The 19,057-nt window shown below is 39.1% G+C and overlaps 1 protein-coding gene across 4 annotated transcripts in view; it reads right to left on the minus strand.

Moving 5' to 3' along the window:
• The window catches only part of LOC127575423 (ensconsin-like), a 101,687-nt gene that overhangs the window by 66,109 nt on the left and 16,521 nt on the right, over nucleotides 1-19,057 (minus strand). The window contains exon 1 of one of the 4 annotated variants that reach the window (XM_052025283.1): nucleotides 11,619-12,124. The exons of 2 other annotated variants lie outside the window; for them this stretch is intronic. In XM_052025283.1, the coding sequence (XP_051881243.1) occupies nucleotides 11,619-11,748 (130 nt within the window). In that variant the 5' untranslated portion in view covers nucleotides 11,749-12,124. Of the gene's footprint in view, nucleotides 1-11,618; nucleotides 12,125-19,057 lie in introns of those variants that run through there. One more of the 4 variants, XM_052025284.1, reaches the window with a different exon arrangement.

Here is a 19,057-nt window from a genome sequence, read left to right on the forward strand (position 1 = left end):
CCCAGACTACATCACAGATGGGACAGGAGGTATTCAACAATTCTGTCTGCTCAGCTTGCGAATTTCTGACAAATGGATTCTCAATGCAATCCCAGATGGCCCTTCTCCATTTTGAATGGTTATAGGCCAGATATTTCCTGAGTGAATGGGGATACAGGAGACTCCCCGGCTATGGAAGACCTAGCTTATGAAAACCCAAATTGACGCAAATTCTCCGAGACTCTGATCTTAGGTACAGTACTTGAATCTCTTCACCAGGAAACAAAGCAGAGATTGCCCAGAGAAAAGGCCAGTGCCTTTTCCAAACTCTTCGTCAGGTAAGATCAAACATTACAAACCCCGAGCCTCTTGTTAGCACACTTTTGTTTTTATTAAGCTGCCAACAGTTTTCTTGCTGATTAGCAGATCAGCTTCCCCACATCATTCTACCTGGGAAGAAGATACAAAAGCCTGAAAGCATGTACCATCTGGCTCAAGGACAGCTTCTATCCTGCTGTTACAAGACTACTGAACAGTCCCTTGGTACGATAAAGATGGACTCTTGACCTTACAATCTACCTTGTTATGGCCTTGCACCTTATTGTCTACCTGCACTGTACTTCCTCTGTAACTGTAACACTTTATTCTGCATTGTTATTATTTTCCCTTGTACTACCTCAATGCACTGTTATAATGAAATGATCTGTATGGATAGCAATGCAAAACAGTTTTTATTACTGTACCTCAGTACACGTGACAATAATAAATCATTTACCAGTTTACCCAGGCTGCATTCAGACAAACATCTGTCACAGTTCACTTGCTGGTAACAGGTCCTATCACCTATGCTGACCTCCCCAGTCTACCCTTTCAGTCCCCAAGGGCTGTTGAGGCTAAAGATTTCACATTACAATTTTGGGCGAAATTAGTAGTTTCTGACTTACGGAAAATTCAGTTTATGGACAGTTCGCAGGAATGTAACCTTCATGTAAACCAAGCACACCCTGGGAAACGTTGACAACACTCTTGAATGATTTCCTCTGTCCACCTAGTAATCTTGCCACGTCAGAGCTCGGAACAGAAAGTCTGCTTCTGGAGTTCAGTTTCAGGCATGTGGTGTACACATCAGAGACAAATAAATGTAAATGGAGCTTCCACACTGACAATGTTGACCTGGGTGAGGATTTGGAGGATATCTGGAAAGTGATAGCAGTATCTCTCCAGTGCTTTGTGATGCCTGATCTATGTATCCATGACTCAGAACCATACAGGAGGGCAGGGATCACTGCTGCATTTTAGACCATAAGCTTTGTGATCGGTAGGACGCCTTGCTCTTCAAATGCACTTTGCGTCAGATAGTACCTATTGCCAAAGGACAAAGGCCAGGTCTTAAATCAATACGTTGTCTTTCTCTGTAGTGAATACAGATATCATAGGTGGGGATTTCAGTTGGGACAATGAATTTCGAGAGCACATTAAGATTAAAAAGAAGCTGGTATTAAATATCATAGCTGGCAACAATCCCTAACACCTGATGCAATATATCCCAGGCTGCAATACAAGGCAAGGGAGGAAATCACTGGAGTCTCAATAGAGATATCTAAATCTTTACTGGCCACAGATGAAGTGTCAGATGACTGGAAGACAGAAAATATGGTACCTTTATTCAACAAGGGCAGCAGGGATAAATCAGGTAATTATAGGCCAGTTAATCTATCAGTGGTTAGGAAATTATTGGGAAAACAATTCTGAGACACTTGGAAAGGCAGGGATTTATCAAGGATAGTCAGTGGTGGGAGATACGAGTTTATTTTGAAGAGTAAATTAAACATACTGATGAGGGCAGTATGGTTAACGTAGTTTACATAGACTTTAAGGCCTTTGACAAGGTCCCACATGGAAGGCCGGTCAACAAAACCTGGAACTCATGAAATCCAACACACATCGGCAAACTGAATCCAAAATAGGAAACAGAGGGTGATGGTGGAGGGTTGCTTTTGTGATTGGAGGCCTGTGACCAGCAGTGTATCACAGGAAAGAGTGCTGGGACCCTTGGTTTTTTTTTAAAGTATACATTAACAACTTAGATATTAATCTAGGAGGTAAGATCAGTAAGTTTGTGGATGACACCAAAATTGGTGGTATTCTGGACTAAGATTACAATAGGTTCTAGTTCAACTGGTAAACTGGGCCAAGGAATGGCAGATGGAATTTTACTCAGACAAGTGCAAAGTAATGCATTTTGGCAAGTTAAACCAGAACAATATTTACACGGTAAACGGCAGGAGCCAGGGGCCTACAGAGAGACCTGGGGATACAAGTACATAGTGGCGATGCAGGTAGACAGGATGGTGAAGGCGGCATATGGCATGCTTGCCTTCAGTCAGGATATTGAGTACAAGAGTTCAGACATCATGTTGCAACTGTACAAAATGTTGGTGTGACAATGCCTGCAATATTGTGTGCCATTCTGACTGCTTAGCTATAGGAAGGATGTCATTAAGCTCGAAAGGGTGCAGAAAAAATTTCACAAGGACATTAATAGTAGTGGAGGGCTTGAGTCATGAAGAGATTGGATAGGCTGGGGCTTTTTTCCCTGGAGCATAGGAAGCTGAGGGGTGACCTCAGAGGTACATAAAACCATGAGGTGAATGGCCACATCTTTCTTCCCCCAAGGTAGGGGAGTCTAAAACTGGAGGGCACAGATTTAAGGTGAGAGGGGAAAGAATTAAAGGGGATCTGAGGGGCAATTTTTTCACACAAAGGGTGGTGGGTGCGTGGGACAAGCTGCCAGTGGAAGTGCTAGACACGAGTACAATTACAATGATTAAAAGACATTTCGACAGCTGCATGGATAGGAAAAGTTTAGGGGAAAATGGGGCAAACATAGGCAGATGAGACTAGCTCAAGAAGACAACTTGGGCCGAAGGGCCCATTTCCACACTGTATAATTATGGCAGCTGGGGAATTCAAGTAATTAATTAAAAAGGGCAATCTCAGTAATGGCAATCATGAAGCTACCAGACGGTGTGAAAAACCATTTGGTTCATTCTAACTCCGTCAAAGAAGAAAATATGCCATCCTTAGCCAGTCTGGACTGTGTTTGGATTCTCACAAACCCAATGTGCTTGATTCTTAACTTTCTCTTCAGTTCAGTGGCAATTAAAGATGGACAATGTTTCACCTGCCACAGTCACCACCACCTCCTCCCAGATATAAGAATTAATTCTTAACATTTCTGCCAGATTTGTTTATACAAAATATTGAGATGACAGGATTCACTCCTACTTTGAGTATTTACCCTGCCTTTTTTTCTTATACTAATGAACCACTGGACTAATCCAATGATTTTTGAACAATTATATTTATTTTATTGAAAAATATCCCTGCCAATTCCTAACATTTATTAAAATATTTTATTGCACAGAGATCTACTGACGTGTTACAAATGTTTACTGAAGCCCAGTGTTTTCTGCTCTGTTCCACGCCTATCAAGACAGAAATAACTTGTCAGGCGATGTGCTATTGCATATTTTAGCTGCATGCAAATAGATTACTGGTTTAGCTTGAACTGTGGTTCACATGACTGTGTGCTTGCAAAACCCACAGTCAGGTATATCCTGGACATTTGCTATGCCTTTCCTGCATTTTCACACTACCCTATTAACTATTTTAAAAACACAATGCTGGAACGTATGGAGCCAAGAATTGACAATTCCTTTAAACTATCACAGTTGTTACTTTTTAAAAAAAAGGTTCGTGTATGAGATGTAGTCATGTTGTGCATATTTCCTTTGCAGTAATGAAGTATCTGTGACGGGATCAAGTAACAGCTCATAATATGGCCATTCAGCCTGTAGAGTGCATGCCAGCTGTTTGCAAGAGAAATCAAGTCCATTAACATAGTGGTATTCATCCCCATAGTGTTGCAAGCTGTTTCTACTGAAGTACTCATTTAATTCTCTTGAATTGAACAGAGGAATCTGCCTCCACTACCACCACCGACCAGCTTGCATGTGCAAATCTTGTTAAAAACTATGCTAACCTCCATGACGACTATGCCAAATGCACTGCCCTCACTGAGAAGTCAATGAAGATCAAAACATTGAAATCAAGTTGTAGGCATTCCCCAGGTTATGACAGGGTTCTGTTCCTCAGAACCGTTTGTAACCCGAACAATTCACAAATCAGAAATGAACAAAAACAGTGTGTGGGAGAAGCTACAGAAACAGCTGTGATGGGAGAATGAGCAGGCGCAGGAAGAGCGGCCTGACTCAGTGAGCGATTCTGTTTATTGCTCTCAGGTCTGCTTGGCTTGGTTGATGCAGCTTGGGAGTGTGGGGACAGGGGAAAAGATGACGACACATAGAAACGCACAGTTCCACTAGGCAGAAGATGCCTGCATCCCCATCCATCCCGCTGTTTAATAATCCCTTAGATTGGAATCTAATAATTTGCCCACCACCAAAGTGGCCTATAATTATTGAACTTGTTACTTCCTCACTTTTCAAACAATGGTACAGATATAGCAATCCTCCAATTTTGTGGCACCACTCCTGCAGCCATAAAAGATTGAAAAACAATTAAATCCTCTGCATTTTCTTCAACTTCTTTTTATCAGCCAAAGATATTTCACACACAAACTTGATGATTGATCTGCTTTCAAAAGATGCTAAAACTATTAATACAGTCTCTTCTACTGTGTTTATCCCAACCATTATTCCATGTACTCCCTAATTATAAAGCTGGCATCAGTGGCAATTACAGATGAACAATAAGTGCCAGTGACATCTGCATTGCATGAATAATAAAAACTTCATTTAACCCAATCGGTATATTCTTCTATTCCTTTTTCCCTCATGTAGATATTCAACTTTCCTGTTAACTGCTTCAAGTAGCAGCAAATTCAGCATTCTAACCATGCTGTATGAGAAGCTCTTCTTGAATTCCTTAACAGTTTCATTAAAGACACTCATGATCCCAAAACACAAGTTTCCCAGTTGGAAGCATCTCTACAAATCCACAACTTGGTGCATTATGTTTTTTAATTCTTGAATGTAATTGATTGAAAGGAAACTGCAATTAGGAAAAATTTTAAAAACGTGAGCAACTCAAATGGCTAATTGGTTCAACATTGGTAGAAGTTGCTCAGATGTACTGTATAGTTATTACACACAGAATGATTGCAAAAATTGATTCAATTTCAACTTGCTTTTGCCACTTGGTTACAATTTATAGAATCTAAAACTGCATCTCCTGCTCTGTCACTCAGTATTAGGCTACTGGACAAACTTCCCTGGGGGGAGGGGAGGTTGGGGGGAGTGTTATGCCACATACAATTTATCAGAACCACATACTGGAACAATTAGGCCCACAGCGTTTTTTTTTGACAATGTCTTTTGAATCTCAGAATTCCCCTTTCTCTTCCTTTGCGTCTCCAAGAAAATGTGTCTCTGGTACAAGGAACAAATCACTTCTCTGACATTTCAGGATTTCCCAAAACACTTACAAAGTCGTTGTGTATTGTGATCACTAGAGTGTTGTAATAATCTCTTCTTTGCATACATAGAAAGATGAATGCTGGATGTTGGCGATGACAACACTTATGGGGAAGTGAGATTTGGCAGCATTAGGGTACTTAATGACCAATAGGAGAAAAAGGGCATGAAAGATTCAAGGTGAAAGACAATAGCTCCCAGTCTCTAGCAGCTGAAAGTTTTCTAGTCAACAACTTACATTTAAAAAGCATACTCTCTGCTTAGCATTAATATCTATAGTTCATTCATCTAAAAATAGTTAACATGTTCATCTGTTTTAGTCACCTTTTGGATAAACTACTCTAAATCTTGTAAATTCACCATAGATAATTTTACATTCTAACTCTCCCACAACTCTTATGATTGCCAATGATATTGTTCCTCTTTTCAATGTCCAACAAAGGGTATAATTCAGTAATGGTGTTAACTTGTATAACAGAGTAAACTTGTGCACAGAACCTTCCCAAAACACTGAATATTTTTGCTTGGAGCATTGACAACCATGAAAGCAGCTTAGACATTAAACGTGCAACTTTGTTTCTCATATCACTCAGGATGACAGAAAGCTCTAGACACTGGGTTTCAGAGATATTAGTTAACCACTTAAAAGTCAGCAACTATGTTATAAGGAATCCCATATTTCATAACAATTTCAAACCAAACTAAAAGTGTTATATCAATTTTAAATGGAAGCAGTTCTAATTCAAATCTTTTTAGCAAACTTGTCTGGCAAATTTTTGATTTACTGTTATGGACTTGCTTAAAAAAGGCAAAGATGATACATCTGTCCAGCTCATCTACTGGAAACTACTACAAAAGCTTAAGACTATCCCTTCTGGAAGACCAGTGACCAATTTCTCACACACAAACCTACCTGGAAAACACAGTTTCACATGTATGCTGTCAAGACTCAACTCAACCTCATCATCTCATTCAAGTCCACCTCATGCTATTCTTCTGACGACAGTGTTGGATGAGCATGATGCTCATTCCTCCCTCTGGCCCCCACAAATGCTGTTCAATCCTCTGAGTTCTTCCAGCAGTTTGTTTTTTCACCCCATTCACTCATCACCTGTGCTCAATGAACTATACTAGCTCCTAGTATGACAGGAACTTAGTTTTAAAAATCTTATCCTAATTTCCAAATACTACCAACTCTCAACTTCTCCAATCCTATAATAAGATCAGAAGGTGCTGGAAACTGTAACAGGTGCTACCTGACCTGTTGAATTCTCTTTCTCTCTTTCCCAGCTCTGACGAAGCATCTTCAATCTGATACATTAGTAGCACACGAGATGCTGGAGGAACTCAGCGAGTAAGGCAGCATCTATGGAGGGAAATGGACAGTCGACCTTGCGGGTTGAGAACCTTCATCTGGATCTCTGCAACATTAACCATGTTACTCTTTCTACAGATGCAGCCTGACTTGCTGAATGTTTCCAGCATCTGTTTTTTTTTTATTTTCAACCTTTCCCATTTCTACCCCATTGCCAAGTTTATCATTCCACCATTAATGAACATACCCATAGCGCCTCCAGCAAAGTCAAATTCCATCCTTAAGAGTTCACTTCTTATTCCTTAAGAGATTCCTTAATAAAGACTACGTCTTTGACCAAGCTTTGACCATGTGTCCCAATAATTTCTTCTATAGCTCAGTATCAAATTTTGTCTGACAGTGCTCCTGAAATGCTAGTTAACTTCTGGTTAAAATATTTTTAATTATGAAATATTGAACAAATTTCAAATTTGGCAGGTATGTCAATCATGGCAATAGGTTATCTGCCCATTATATACCTTGATTCATTACTTTTTCTTTTAATATAGTCTTCCTAACATCAGAAGTTCTCCAATTACTCCATTATAAAGTTCTACAATTTATTACAAAATAATTCCCTTTAAATTTGATGAGAAATATAACTTTGAACAAGGAAATTTCATTTTGCTATAAACATCCATGGTAGTAATCACTTCCATAGATATTCAAAGAAATTATATTTCTTGCACGGATAAATACAAATTGTGTGACTCACTATCTTCTATGAATATGACTAATAAATGCATCCACTGAAGGCTATTTCTATTTGACCATTTGGATGGAGTTCTTTGAAGTAACAAAAAACTGACAAGGTTGTAATGAAGGTTTATGTACATGAAATGATACATAATGAATTTTAATAAAACTGAAGGCTGGGAACAAACTGTGATACAAGCTGGGATACAGGATTGGTTACAGACAACAAAGCAGTATTGTGATGAACTGCTTTCCTTACTGGAAGGTAGTGCAAGATGCTGTCACTATTATAACCTTTCATCTTAGCAACACTATGATGACTCTGCACTAAAATGGACTGTTTTTTTCTTGTAAAAATTGTGCATAATTTATGTGTTTCTTGTGAATGCTGCTTACATTATGCTATGTGCCTGTGATGGTGCTGCAAGTTAAGTTTTTCATTGCACCTGTGCATACATGACAATAAACTCAACTTTGACAATCTTGGGAATACAGAGTATAATTTCAAAAGCTCTTCTAGGACATGAAATGCAGAAAAGCAGCAAACAACGAGGAAGAGTAACAGATCAGAAAACAGGCAGATGGGCTATTGAGTCTGGCACATGGCAGGTGGAATTAAATACAAAGGCCATAAAATTATATATTTTGATAAGGAAGAATGAGGGAAGCTACAAACTAAATTGTGTAATTTTAAAACAGGTTCAGGAATAAAATGGAGAGACAAAAAGAAACATTTTCTTTACAACTGGAGTTTCAGGATACAAAACAAAGTTTTCATGTTAAACTGTTATAAAACATAGGCTAGGCTTTGGCTAGCACATTGCATCCAATGACTATAAAACTCTTTTAATCCAGCAAGCTTGGGACTCTAGAGGTGTTGGATTGGCAGATTTACCAGAGATTTGAATGTTATTCCTCTTAATACTCCAATACACTTTAAATTTACTCTCTTTTTAAAAAAATGTTACACAATAGTATAATAAATTTGGTTGAGTTCAAAGTGAGCATGGAAAACATCACCTGGTGAACCGGGTGCCAAACTATTGGTGACATAAAATGGTGACATAATCAACATAAGATGATTATCACTTTCACCGTATGTATATCCGACTCCAGAGAAAATATCAATGCAGAGGAGATTCATTAAAATATCACAGGAAAATTTAGAGGGAAAGATGAAGAATTCCTTAAAGGTGCTCAATATCATGGGAGTTTTCAAAGTAAAGAAGGAAAAAGATTCCAGGTGAAAGGGTAGAAAGCAGAAAACAGATTTGACAGTAAATGGAAAAGAAGCATTAAGTCAGGCACATTTTGGCAACAAATTGTGATGATCTGATGTATTGACTAAAAGTGAAATAAGTACCTGAATTGGAACTGGCATCAGGATGGAACCATAGGACCATACAGCACAAAACAGGCCCTTCGGCCCACCATGTTGTGCCGCCCATCAAACCACCCTCACACTACCCAACCCCTTCCTCCCGCATATCCCCCCATCCCACACTCCTCCATAGGCCTATCCAACATGCTCTTGAACCTGTTCAATGTATCTGCCTCCACCACCACCCCAGGCAGTGCATTCCATGCACCAACCACTCTTTGGGTGAAAAACCTCCCCCTGACATCTCCCCTGAACCTCCCACCCATAACCTTAAAGCCATGCCCTCTCGTCTTGAGCATTGGTGCCCTGGGAAGGAGGCGCTGACTGTCTACTCTATCTATTCCTCTCAGTATTTTATATACCTCTATCATGTGTCCTCTCATCCTCCTCCTTTCCAGTGAATAAAGCCCTAGCACCTTAAGCCTCTCCTCATATTCAATACTCTCTAATTCAGGCAGCATCCTGGTAAATCTCCTCTGCACCCTCTCCAATGCCTCCACATCCTTCCTATAATGAGGCAACCAATTGCATGCCTTTCAAAAAGTCAGGTCTGCTTCCTTGTTTTATCAGTGATTCTATGAAAATTGAATCCACACTGTGAGCCACAAGTTATAGTATATGAAATCTTTAAACAAAAAAAGTCTTCAAATGGAAGGAGGACATAGAAAAAAAAGTTTAAAATGTTTCTCTTTTCAAGCTGGAGGCACTTCATCAATTCTCACAAGCAGTGTTTTAGTTAACATTGAGGAAGTTCAAATCATAAGTTTCCAAATGTAGTTAAAAAATTAAGCTTTAATAATAACCAGAAACAATGGAGTAGAAGTTAAAGAGGACATAGCTTAGCCAAAAAGTCAAATGATGAGTTTCACATACATGTCCATCATACATGGCCAATCTCATGGCCATAAGAAGAGTGCATTTCCAACAAAGAACACTTTTGCCTTTAAAGTGTTTAATGGCAATGCTTTATGTTCTATCATGCACTAAGAATCTTACTAACCCGAGATACAAATGTGAAGAACACCTCTCATGCTGGAGACTGCGATAACAGGTTTTTCAAACTTTGCCCTTCGGGCAGCATCTAATCAATAATAACGATCCTGTTTTGCAAGTCAAACAATGAAAAAAATGAAGTGTGTCAGCAGCTACATTCTGACCAGAAATCAGTGTGAATTTAGAAAGAAACTCTTCCATCTTCAAGGTCATAACGACTAAGCATTTTTGCTCATTTTGTCTTCACAGACAACTAAAACTACATTACTGCAAATGAATAAATCTGTTGTTCATTCTTGGTTAAATCTGGTCCCATCCCTTCAGATCTACGTTTTGGCCTTTCCATGAGAAATTCTTCACATCTGCCAAGTTTCACAACTGAAATTAAGTAAAAATATTTCAATGATCTTAAGTACTCTATAAAGCAAAATCCTTCACACACTGGCCCAAGGGTAATTGCACAACCAAATCAGAAGATAATGGTAAACAAAAGTATTACATAAAAACCATATTAATAAATTTGCCATTGCATCAATTTTTTTTAAAAAGAAAAAAAACAATGCTTTAACAATCATGTTTTCATTGAAAATTGAGTACAAGAGACTGGATTTTTTTTTGTAAACAGTATTAATTTAATTCAACAGGAGGCAGATAGCAAGCTTAAGAGCTTATGTATAATATTTTTGTACAATACATTGAAGAAGTCTTTGCTCAATATAATAATATGATAGAACTTCAAAGGAGAGATCAAATTAATGAAAAGTAACACATTAGTGTCATGTCAGACATTTTGAAATTGAACTCAAAAGAGCTTATGAATTATAATAGAAGTATATTTACAAAGACAATCTACTCAATGTCAACGTATTTTGAATGTATGGATGCCTACATCCATAGTGTTGGCAAGATAAACCAAAACCAATGACTACACTGAGGGCCTAAGTCCTCTAATCTAAAAAAGGCAAGTTTAGCCTATGGGGTAAATGGCAAGTATGCCTGTGTCATACAGCAGGAATGATTTAGCTAAATTTGCTTTTTTATTTTGCAGTTTAAAAAAATACTTTCAATAGGTTTTCCCTGCAAAAGTATTACCATGTAAAGGACAGAAAGAGTTTTGATAAATGAAGCCAGATAAGTGACCCAATAAATAAAGCTCCACATTTTATCAACAATTATGGGAAGAGAATGAAGGTCAAACTAGAAATGCAGAATATTCCAGGCCACTCATCTAATGCAGTTATATTTCTAGACAAAAACAGCAGTATGTTGCAATTTGCAGCTCTGGGTCGACCAAAGCGCCAATTATATTGTATAAAGCTATCATACTGTCAGAGCTATCACTGAAGGGCACCGCTGCTGAGGATAAACAATTGTTCAAGGCTAGTCATCAGATTCTGAATGGCAGGATTTTACTGGACTGAATGGTCAATCATTTTTGTTTTAAATGTACTTTTCATATTTGCTCAACATATTAGCACCTTTCTCCAAAAAAAAACTTATAATATAGAAAGGAAATGGGGATCATTACATTTTAGGCTATGCAATAATTTATGTCCTCACCATGATTAAAAATAAAATTTGTACATTTAGAAGAGAATAAAATAGCACCATTAAAATTTCCAAAATATAACTTGCATTAGTTTGTAATGAGAATATATCACAGAATTATTACATCAGCCTAGAAATCAGATCACAGAACAGTCTAAATCATACATACCTTCTTCTGTTCTGGAATTTCTAGTTCTGTAGAGCTCATCTTCTTCATTAATAGTGAATAAACCATGAAGCTTTGACTTTGCACTCGTCTTCTTCAACCTCTGTTTGCCGGTAGTGGTCGAGCCCGGCATGCTGTTATGACTGTTGTTGCTGCTGAACCAGTACAGCCACTGATCCAGCAGCCTAGTAAAATGGACTTAAAAGAGCACCACCACAAACCTCCGCTCATCTGTGCATGTAGAATAGATTTCTTCAGGGTGAATGATGACAGCTGACAAACACTAACAATTAGTGCAGATTTTGGGCCTATAGCTTTCCACCTTCCATGTCTAATTAACTACTGCTTTAGCAGGTTACCTCTCTCGTCTTTGACCTGCAGCAAATGCTCACAATTAGATCCTGGTGCACGCCTTTCTCCTTCCTGCAGAAGCAGTTAAGCTGCCACAGAGGAAAAAATGATGCACGAGAAAATAAAGAACACACCTATTAAAATAGTTGCCACAACAACAGTGACATACACAAATGCAATGAGACTATAAATGTCTCATCAGCTGGATATCACAGCATGCCGGAATGCTGCTGCATCATTTTCAGTGTTCAGCTGATTCACGAATAAGCACTATCAAATTAATAGCATTTCCTTTCCACTCAGCCACGGCAGTTATAGGATAGAATAATGCCTGCATAAACAGCTGACTGCTGGACAGAGGCAGAATTATAAAAAGCGCAAAACATCACATACAAACCAGCTGCTCACAACCTATACAAGAGCACACTACTCACTTTTTAAATAAAGCCATTTCAAGCAAGCTACAATACTGTTCATTTCAACCTAGAGGATCAGCAAGAGTATATGAAATTCAATGTATTATCCGTGCAATTTACTTTTAAAAATTCTGAATCCTGTGTGGTACTCATTTTTTTTCTTCAAAAGCTTAGCAAAATCAGCTACCAATCTTCCTAAAGAATTTTATTAAATATGACACACTAAGCTCAATTAGTTTCAATCATAACCTTAATTCTGCTACAAATTATATTTTTGCCAAAAAATAGTTGTATTAAGAATAGTGAACTCATGTTTAATACTATTAATCTAATTAGCACAAAAAAACTAACCTTCCTACCCAACTTCTTTTGATCAAAATCAAAAAACCTACATGTAGATTTGCTGCATGTGCTGAGTCTACTACAATAAATTTTCTACTGAACATAGAAAAACACAGCACAGGAACAGGCCCTTCAGCCCATGATGTCTGTGCTGACCATGAGGCCAAATGAAAACTAATCCCATCTGCCTGCACAGGATCCATTTCCTTCACATTCATGTGGCTAAATGTCTCTTAAATGCCAGTATTGTGCCTGCTTCCACCACCATCTCTGGCAGCACACTCCAGGCACCTATCACTCTACGTAAAAACCTTGCCTTATAATTCTCCTTGAAACTTTCCCCCTCTCACCTCAAAGCTTTGTCCTCTAGTATTTGACATTTCTACCTTGGGAAAGAAACTCTGACTATCTACCCCCTGTTTACGGACTCAGTGAAAGTCCCTTTAAGATAGAGAGTGTGTGTGTATGTGTGTGTGGGGCGTGCTTACGTCAATAGAAGATAAAGGACGTAATGACGTTGTTGAAGAGGTTAGAAGAAGGAGGAGAGAGAGAGAGAAGGGAGAGAGACACCAGCCTGCTAGTTTTCTCTATCGATGGATGAGAAACAATAACTGTGTTTGCCACTGAAATCCATGTATGGAAGTTGGAAGTAATCCGGTGGAGTTCACTTTGTTGCTGACCTGTAGAAGGAAACAGGTATTTGTGTGTGGACGACCACGGTTCGGATGCTTTTCGGGGTGAGGAAGTCACTACCGAGTAAACACTGGAGTGTCGTTTGGGGTCCATCGTGGAACATTTGGATTTCGTATGTACTCTCTCTATGTTTTTCTACATCTACATCTTATCTTCAGACAACGGTGGTTGTTGAAGAAGCCCTTGCTCATGTTTCACCTTATGGCTTGCGGAACCGAACTTTAAGAACCATTCCGGAACTGGGAGTTTTGGACTTTGTCACACACACACACACACGAAGAGTTTAGTTTTGGGGTTAACGTTCGAGGTTTAACATTCTTGAATTCTAACATACTAACATTTTTACTTTTATTTTACGTATTATCATAAGTAGTGATTAATAAAATAGTTTTTAACACTGAATCATGCTCAGTGTGTTTCTTTTGTTGCTGGTTTGTGACACCCCTGTCATAAATGTATAAACTTTTCAGGTCTCCCCTCAGCCTCTGATGCTCCAGAGAAAACAATCCAAGTCTGTCCATACTCTCCTTATATATAAAACACTCTAAATCCAGGCAACATTCTGGTGAACCCTCTTCTGCACCCTCTTGAAAACCTCCACATCCTTCCTGTAGTGGTGCAACCAGAACTGAACACAACATTCCAAATGCAGCCTAACCATTTATACAGCTGCATTCTCAACGATGCTGGTTACCTAGGATGCAAAACTGAGGACTGACTTTTTGAAGACTCAAATCACTACAATGAACTGCATTTGACCTTATTTAGCATCATTATGTAGTCAAACATCTAAATATGTTTAACAGTGATAATAAGCAAAAATGAAAAAGTCACCAAGGAAATATTTAAAACATGACCAAAAGCTTAACAACAGCTGGCTTCATAGCAGTATGTTAAAAAGGGATAGAAAGGCGGGAGGCTTAGAAAGGAAATTCAAAAGCTAAGATCTAACCAACTGAAGACAAAACTAACAATAAAACACTAAACTGGGGATAAAGCAAATCTTCAGAACTGAAGCTGCTTAGGAAATCTCAGAGGATTTTAGGCCTGGAGTAGGTTTCAGAAATAGAGAGCGAGGACTTGGATGGACCAGAAAACAATGAACATTTTAAAAGGGAGCTTTGTAAACAAGGCCGTGTTAATGACTTAATTTGGAATCAGCTTTAAATGAGCTCAAATGTTTAGCGTACAAGGTAGAAGACCAGCTTGGAGATCATGTCAATAGTCAACTGTAAAAATAATAAAGGCACAGATCAGGGTTTCAACAGCAGTCTGGTTGATAAAGAAGTGGAGAGGAGCAAAATTTGTGATTAAACTAAAAAAAACACAAATTGCAGAAGAACTCAACAGTTTAAGGAACATCTGTGGAGGAAAGGGAATGGTCGATGTTTCAATTTGAGACCCTGCATCAGGACTCGAACATTTGGAGTCCTCATGCAGGGTCTCAACCCAAAACATTGACCATCCCTTTGTCTCCACAACTGCTAAGTTCTTCCAGCCTTTTATTTTTTGCTCCAGATTCCAGCATCTGCAGTTTCACATCTCCCCTCGAGATTGAACAAGGCATCTTGAAAGAGGAGAAACAGGATCAAATGCTCAATTTTGTGTCAAAGACAATTGCAAGGAATTTGAATGGTGCAACATTGGAAAAAAATACATTCATGATTTAAGTTTCTACTTGTATACCATAAACAATCTTCTTTCTTAACTTCATTAACAGGACATTATCAGAAGTGTTACAATACTAATACAAAGTTGGCATAATTTCATTTCCAGGTAGTAAAAGCTCCCATCATACACTCGTGCTACCAGACTCACTGCAAGGAAATTCATTTAAACTAGTTTTATAATACACTATTCGATACAAGAACTGCCAACCCATATGCTTCTGTACATATAAAGGTTAGAATCAGTAATTAACAATGCAAAAAAAAACAGGGGAAGTTAACACACTGGTACACAACTACCTGCTCCCTTTCTAATCCTCATAACATCCTGAATTGGAATTAAATTCCTTTCCCTTTCATGACCACTGGGTCAAAGTATTCCACCTTCTTGGGTCAGATTATGCTTACTTCTGATCCATGAGTTATTGGAGAATTATCAGCTATATCTTCTTTGTGAGCTTCTGACTTCCACACCAACCAAGTGCAATATGGAAATCATAAGTTAGCTGACTTCCAATACAACTTTGATTCCCTCTCTCTTTGACAGTTTCCACTTCCCTACACTGCAGTCACTGAATTTCTCCAGCTCTGTCATAATCATTCAGATGACAACATTTTCTACACAATTGCTTTTGGAGGGTCTCTTTAATTAACCATGGCTTTCCTCTCTATCATAGTTGATGGTGCTCTCAATCGTGTCTTTCTATTTATCATTTTTGGTCTAAACACCGCCCCCCCACTTTCTTCCATCCACTGCAAGGATCAGGTTCCTCCCATCTTCACCACCTCCCAAAAGAGCAGCCTCTACTTTCATTGGAACATCCACCATAATTTCCACTGCTTTCAACATGATGCCCAACCCTCAAGCACTATCAAGGAACTATTCCCTCTGTGATGCTCTGGGTCTCTCCATCTTCAATCACATCCTGCATTTGCAAAGGAAGATACATTGATACCTCCCCAATTCCCTCTTCCCTTCTTGCCACCTAGGGACCCAAACACTCCTTCCAGTGAAGCAGTGATTCATTTGATCATTTTCCAATTTAATGTACTGCATTCAGCGTTCAAGATGTAGTCTCCTCTACATTGAAGAATCCATATACAGACTGGGTGACCTCTTTGTGGAATGGCTGCTTCAAGTTCCAAACTTCCAATTGCCTGTCATTTTAAATTTGCCATCCCACTCAAACCCCTGCCTGTAGTCTCTTAAATTGCTCTGGCAAAGCCCAATACAAGCTCGGGGACAGCATTTGATCTTATTAGCAAGGACAGCATTTCCTTCAGGACTCAACAACACATTCAACAATTTTAGATAACTAACCTTTCCAGCACGAATCAAAACTGGTTAGTTCTGATTCAAGGTCATAACCCGGCAATATTAATGATAATTATTGGTATTAAGTTGTTTTTTCTACCCACAAACACTGCCTAACCTGTTCTGCGTTTCGAATATACTCTTATTTTAGATTTCTAGCAACCAGTGTTCTCTGTTTCAGAGTTCCAGCATAGTCTTTTTTCTCTCCTCAGCCTCATTCAATCTCCTCCAGCCAGATCATCTGCTATTAACACATTTCCACACCCTCTCACAATCAGCACCATTTCCATCCATCTCTTGTGACTTTCACTCTGCCATCTCCTGCCTACAAGACTGCAGGCAGAAAGAAATATTTTGCATTTCTGAAATATCTTTTGTCCCTTCTCTGAAGGTTCCAAAGCAGGGAACAGCCAATCTGCATAATGGACACTCCCATAAACAGCTGTGTTCGTGAATGCATAATCTGTGTTAGTAATGTTGACTGAAGGATAACAATTATCCAGGTGGAACACCCCCATATTTAATAATAGTTCTACACCCAGGGAGAAGAAATGTGGTTATGTTTATGCATCTCGTGAAAAAACAGTAGTAGAACATAGAACAATACAGCACAGGAACAGGCCCTTCAGCCCACGATGTCTGCGCCAAACATGATGCCAAATAAAGCTAAATCTCTTCTGCCTGTACATGATCCATATCCCTCCACTCCCTACATTTTCAGGTGTCGATCTAAAAGCCTCTTAAGCACCACTATCATATCTGCTTCCACCACTACCCCTGGCACACACTACTCTCCACCCATATCTGTAACTGATCTATGTCCTGCTGTATCCTTTGATAGCCCTCTACACTGTCCACAACCACCAATTTTTGTGTCATCTACAAACTTACTAACCCAACCATCTACATTTTCATTTTAGTCATTTATACACATCACAAACAGTGAAACACTGCTCATGGACCTCCAACCAGAATAAGACCCTTCCACCACTACCCTCCATCTTCTATGGGCAACCCAATTCTGAATCCAATCCAGCAAGTCACCATGGATCCCATACGTCTTAATGTTCTGGATCAGCCTACCATGAGGGACCCATCAAATGCCTTACTAAAGTCCATGTATTAGATGTTGTCCACATGATTTTAGCAAAAGTCCATGTAAACAACATCCAGTACATGGACTTCAGCAAGGCATTTGACAAGGTCCCTCATGGCAAACTGATCCAGAATATTAATATTACCATTATCAACCACCTTCGTCACCTCCTTAAAAAAACTCAAGTTTGTAAGGCATGACCTGCCCCACACAAACCCATGCTGACCATCCCTAATCAGGCCATATTCTTCCCAAATGTGTGTAAATCCTATCTCTAAGAATCCTCTCCAATAGCTTCCCAATCATTGATGGGAGGATCACTGGCTTATTAATTTATTATATCCCTATTTCCCTTCTTGAACAAAGGAACAACATTGGCTATTCTCCAGTCCTCTAGGACCTCACCTGTTTCTAGTGAGGATACAAAGATCTTCGTCAAGGCCCCAGCAATCTCCTCTCTTGCCTCTTTCCATAACCTGGGATATATCCCATTAGGCCCTGGGGACTTAATGCTCTTCAAAAGAACCAGTGCCACCTCCTTCTTGATCCCTTACCTTGCCATCCTTGTCCTTCCTCCTCCTTGGAACATGTCAGATCCAAGCTCCGATCAGCTGGTCTTTGAACAACTCCCACGTGTCATTTGTGGACTTGCCCCATAACAGCTAATCCCAATTAACTCCCCGTAGTTCCTGTTTAATAATGTCATAATTTGCCCTCCCCTAATTTAGTACTTTCTTGCAAGGTCCTGACATCCATCCTTATTCAGAACCATCTTAAAACTTAAGGAGATATGGCCATTGTTCCCACAGAAATGTGAACATCAACTGCAGCACTCTTTCAGTACTGCCCTACTGTGCCAGCCTAGAATTTTAAGCTCAAGCCTTCAGAAGTAAGACTTGAACCAACCAACTTCTGACACAGAGGTGAGAGTGTTAACAACTGAGCCACAGATGACAGATATCCTCATCATAATGAGGGAAAGTAGAACTCCTGGTTATCAAGAATTCACTTCAGATTTGAATTTAACATACGAGCTGGCATTCCCATGTACTGGAGAAACTGCACAGGAAATGTCCACTGAGGGAGCTCATGGATTGCATGTTTCAGGTGATTACCATGCTGTGATTCAGGAGAAAGCAGGCAGAAAGGTAATAGGTGATTGTCAGACAGACAGAGCAGACAGCTGTAGGTATTTCTCAATTTATGAATTTTGCTATAAAGTCACTGTCTCTTTGGGGAATTTGGCTTGATTTACAAAGCTACTTTTTTTGCTATAATGAAGCATGTGTCACTCTCAATATATAGAAATGCACTGCAGCAAAATTTCCATAATACTTTTCTCCCTGGCCTTTTCCATTAATTAAATTTCATTTAATGAAGACATTTCCAGGAACACATCACCTTTGTAAATTATGGAATGGCTATAATTCAGGAGATTTTAACCAATGTGGCGTATTAATTAAACAGGTAATTTGGCAATCTTCAGGATAGCTGCAATTCACAAAATTGGCTGCAAAAACTCAGGAAAATGACAAATCAGCAGGGATGTGGTACAAAGCAAA

The sequence above is a fragment of the Pristis pectinata genome, chromosome 10 (assembly GCF_009764475.1).
Source record: "Pristis pectinata isolate sPriPec2 chromosome 10, sPriPec2.1.pri, whole genome shotgun sequence".
NCBI classification, from domain to species: domain Eukaryota; kingdom Metazoa; phylum Chordata; class Chondrichthyes; order Rhinopristiformes; family Pristidae; genus Pristis; species Pristis pectinata.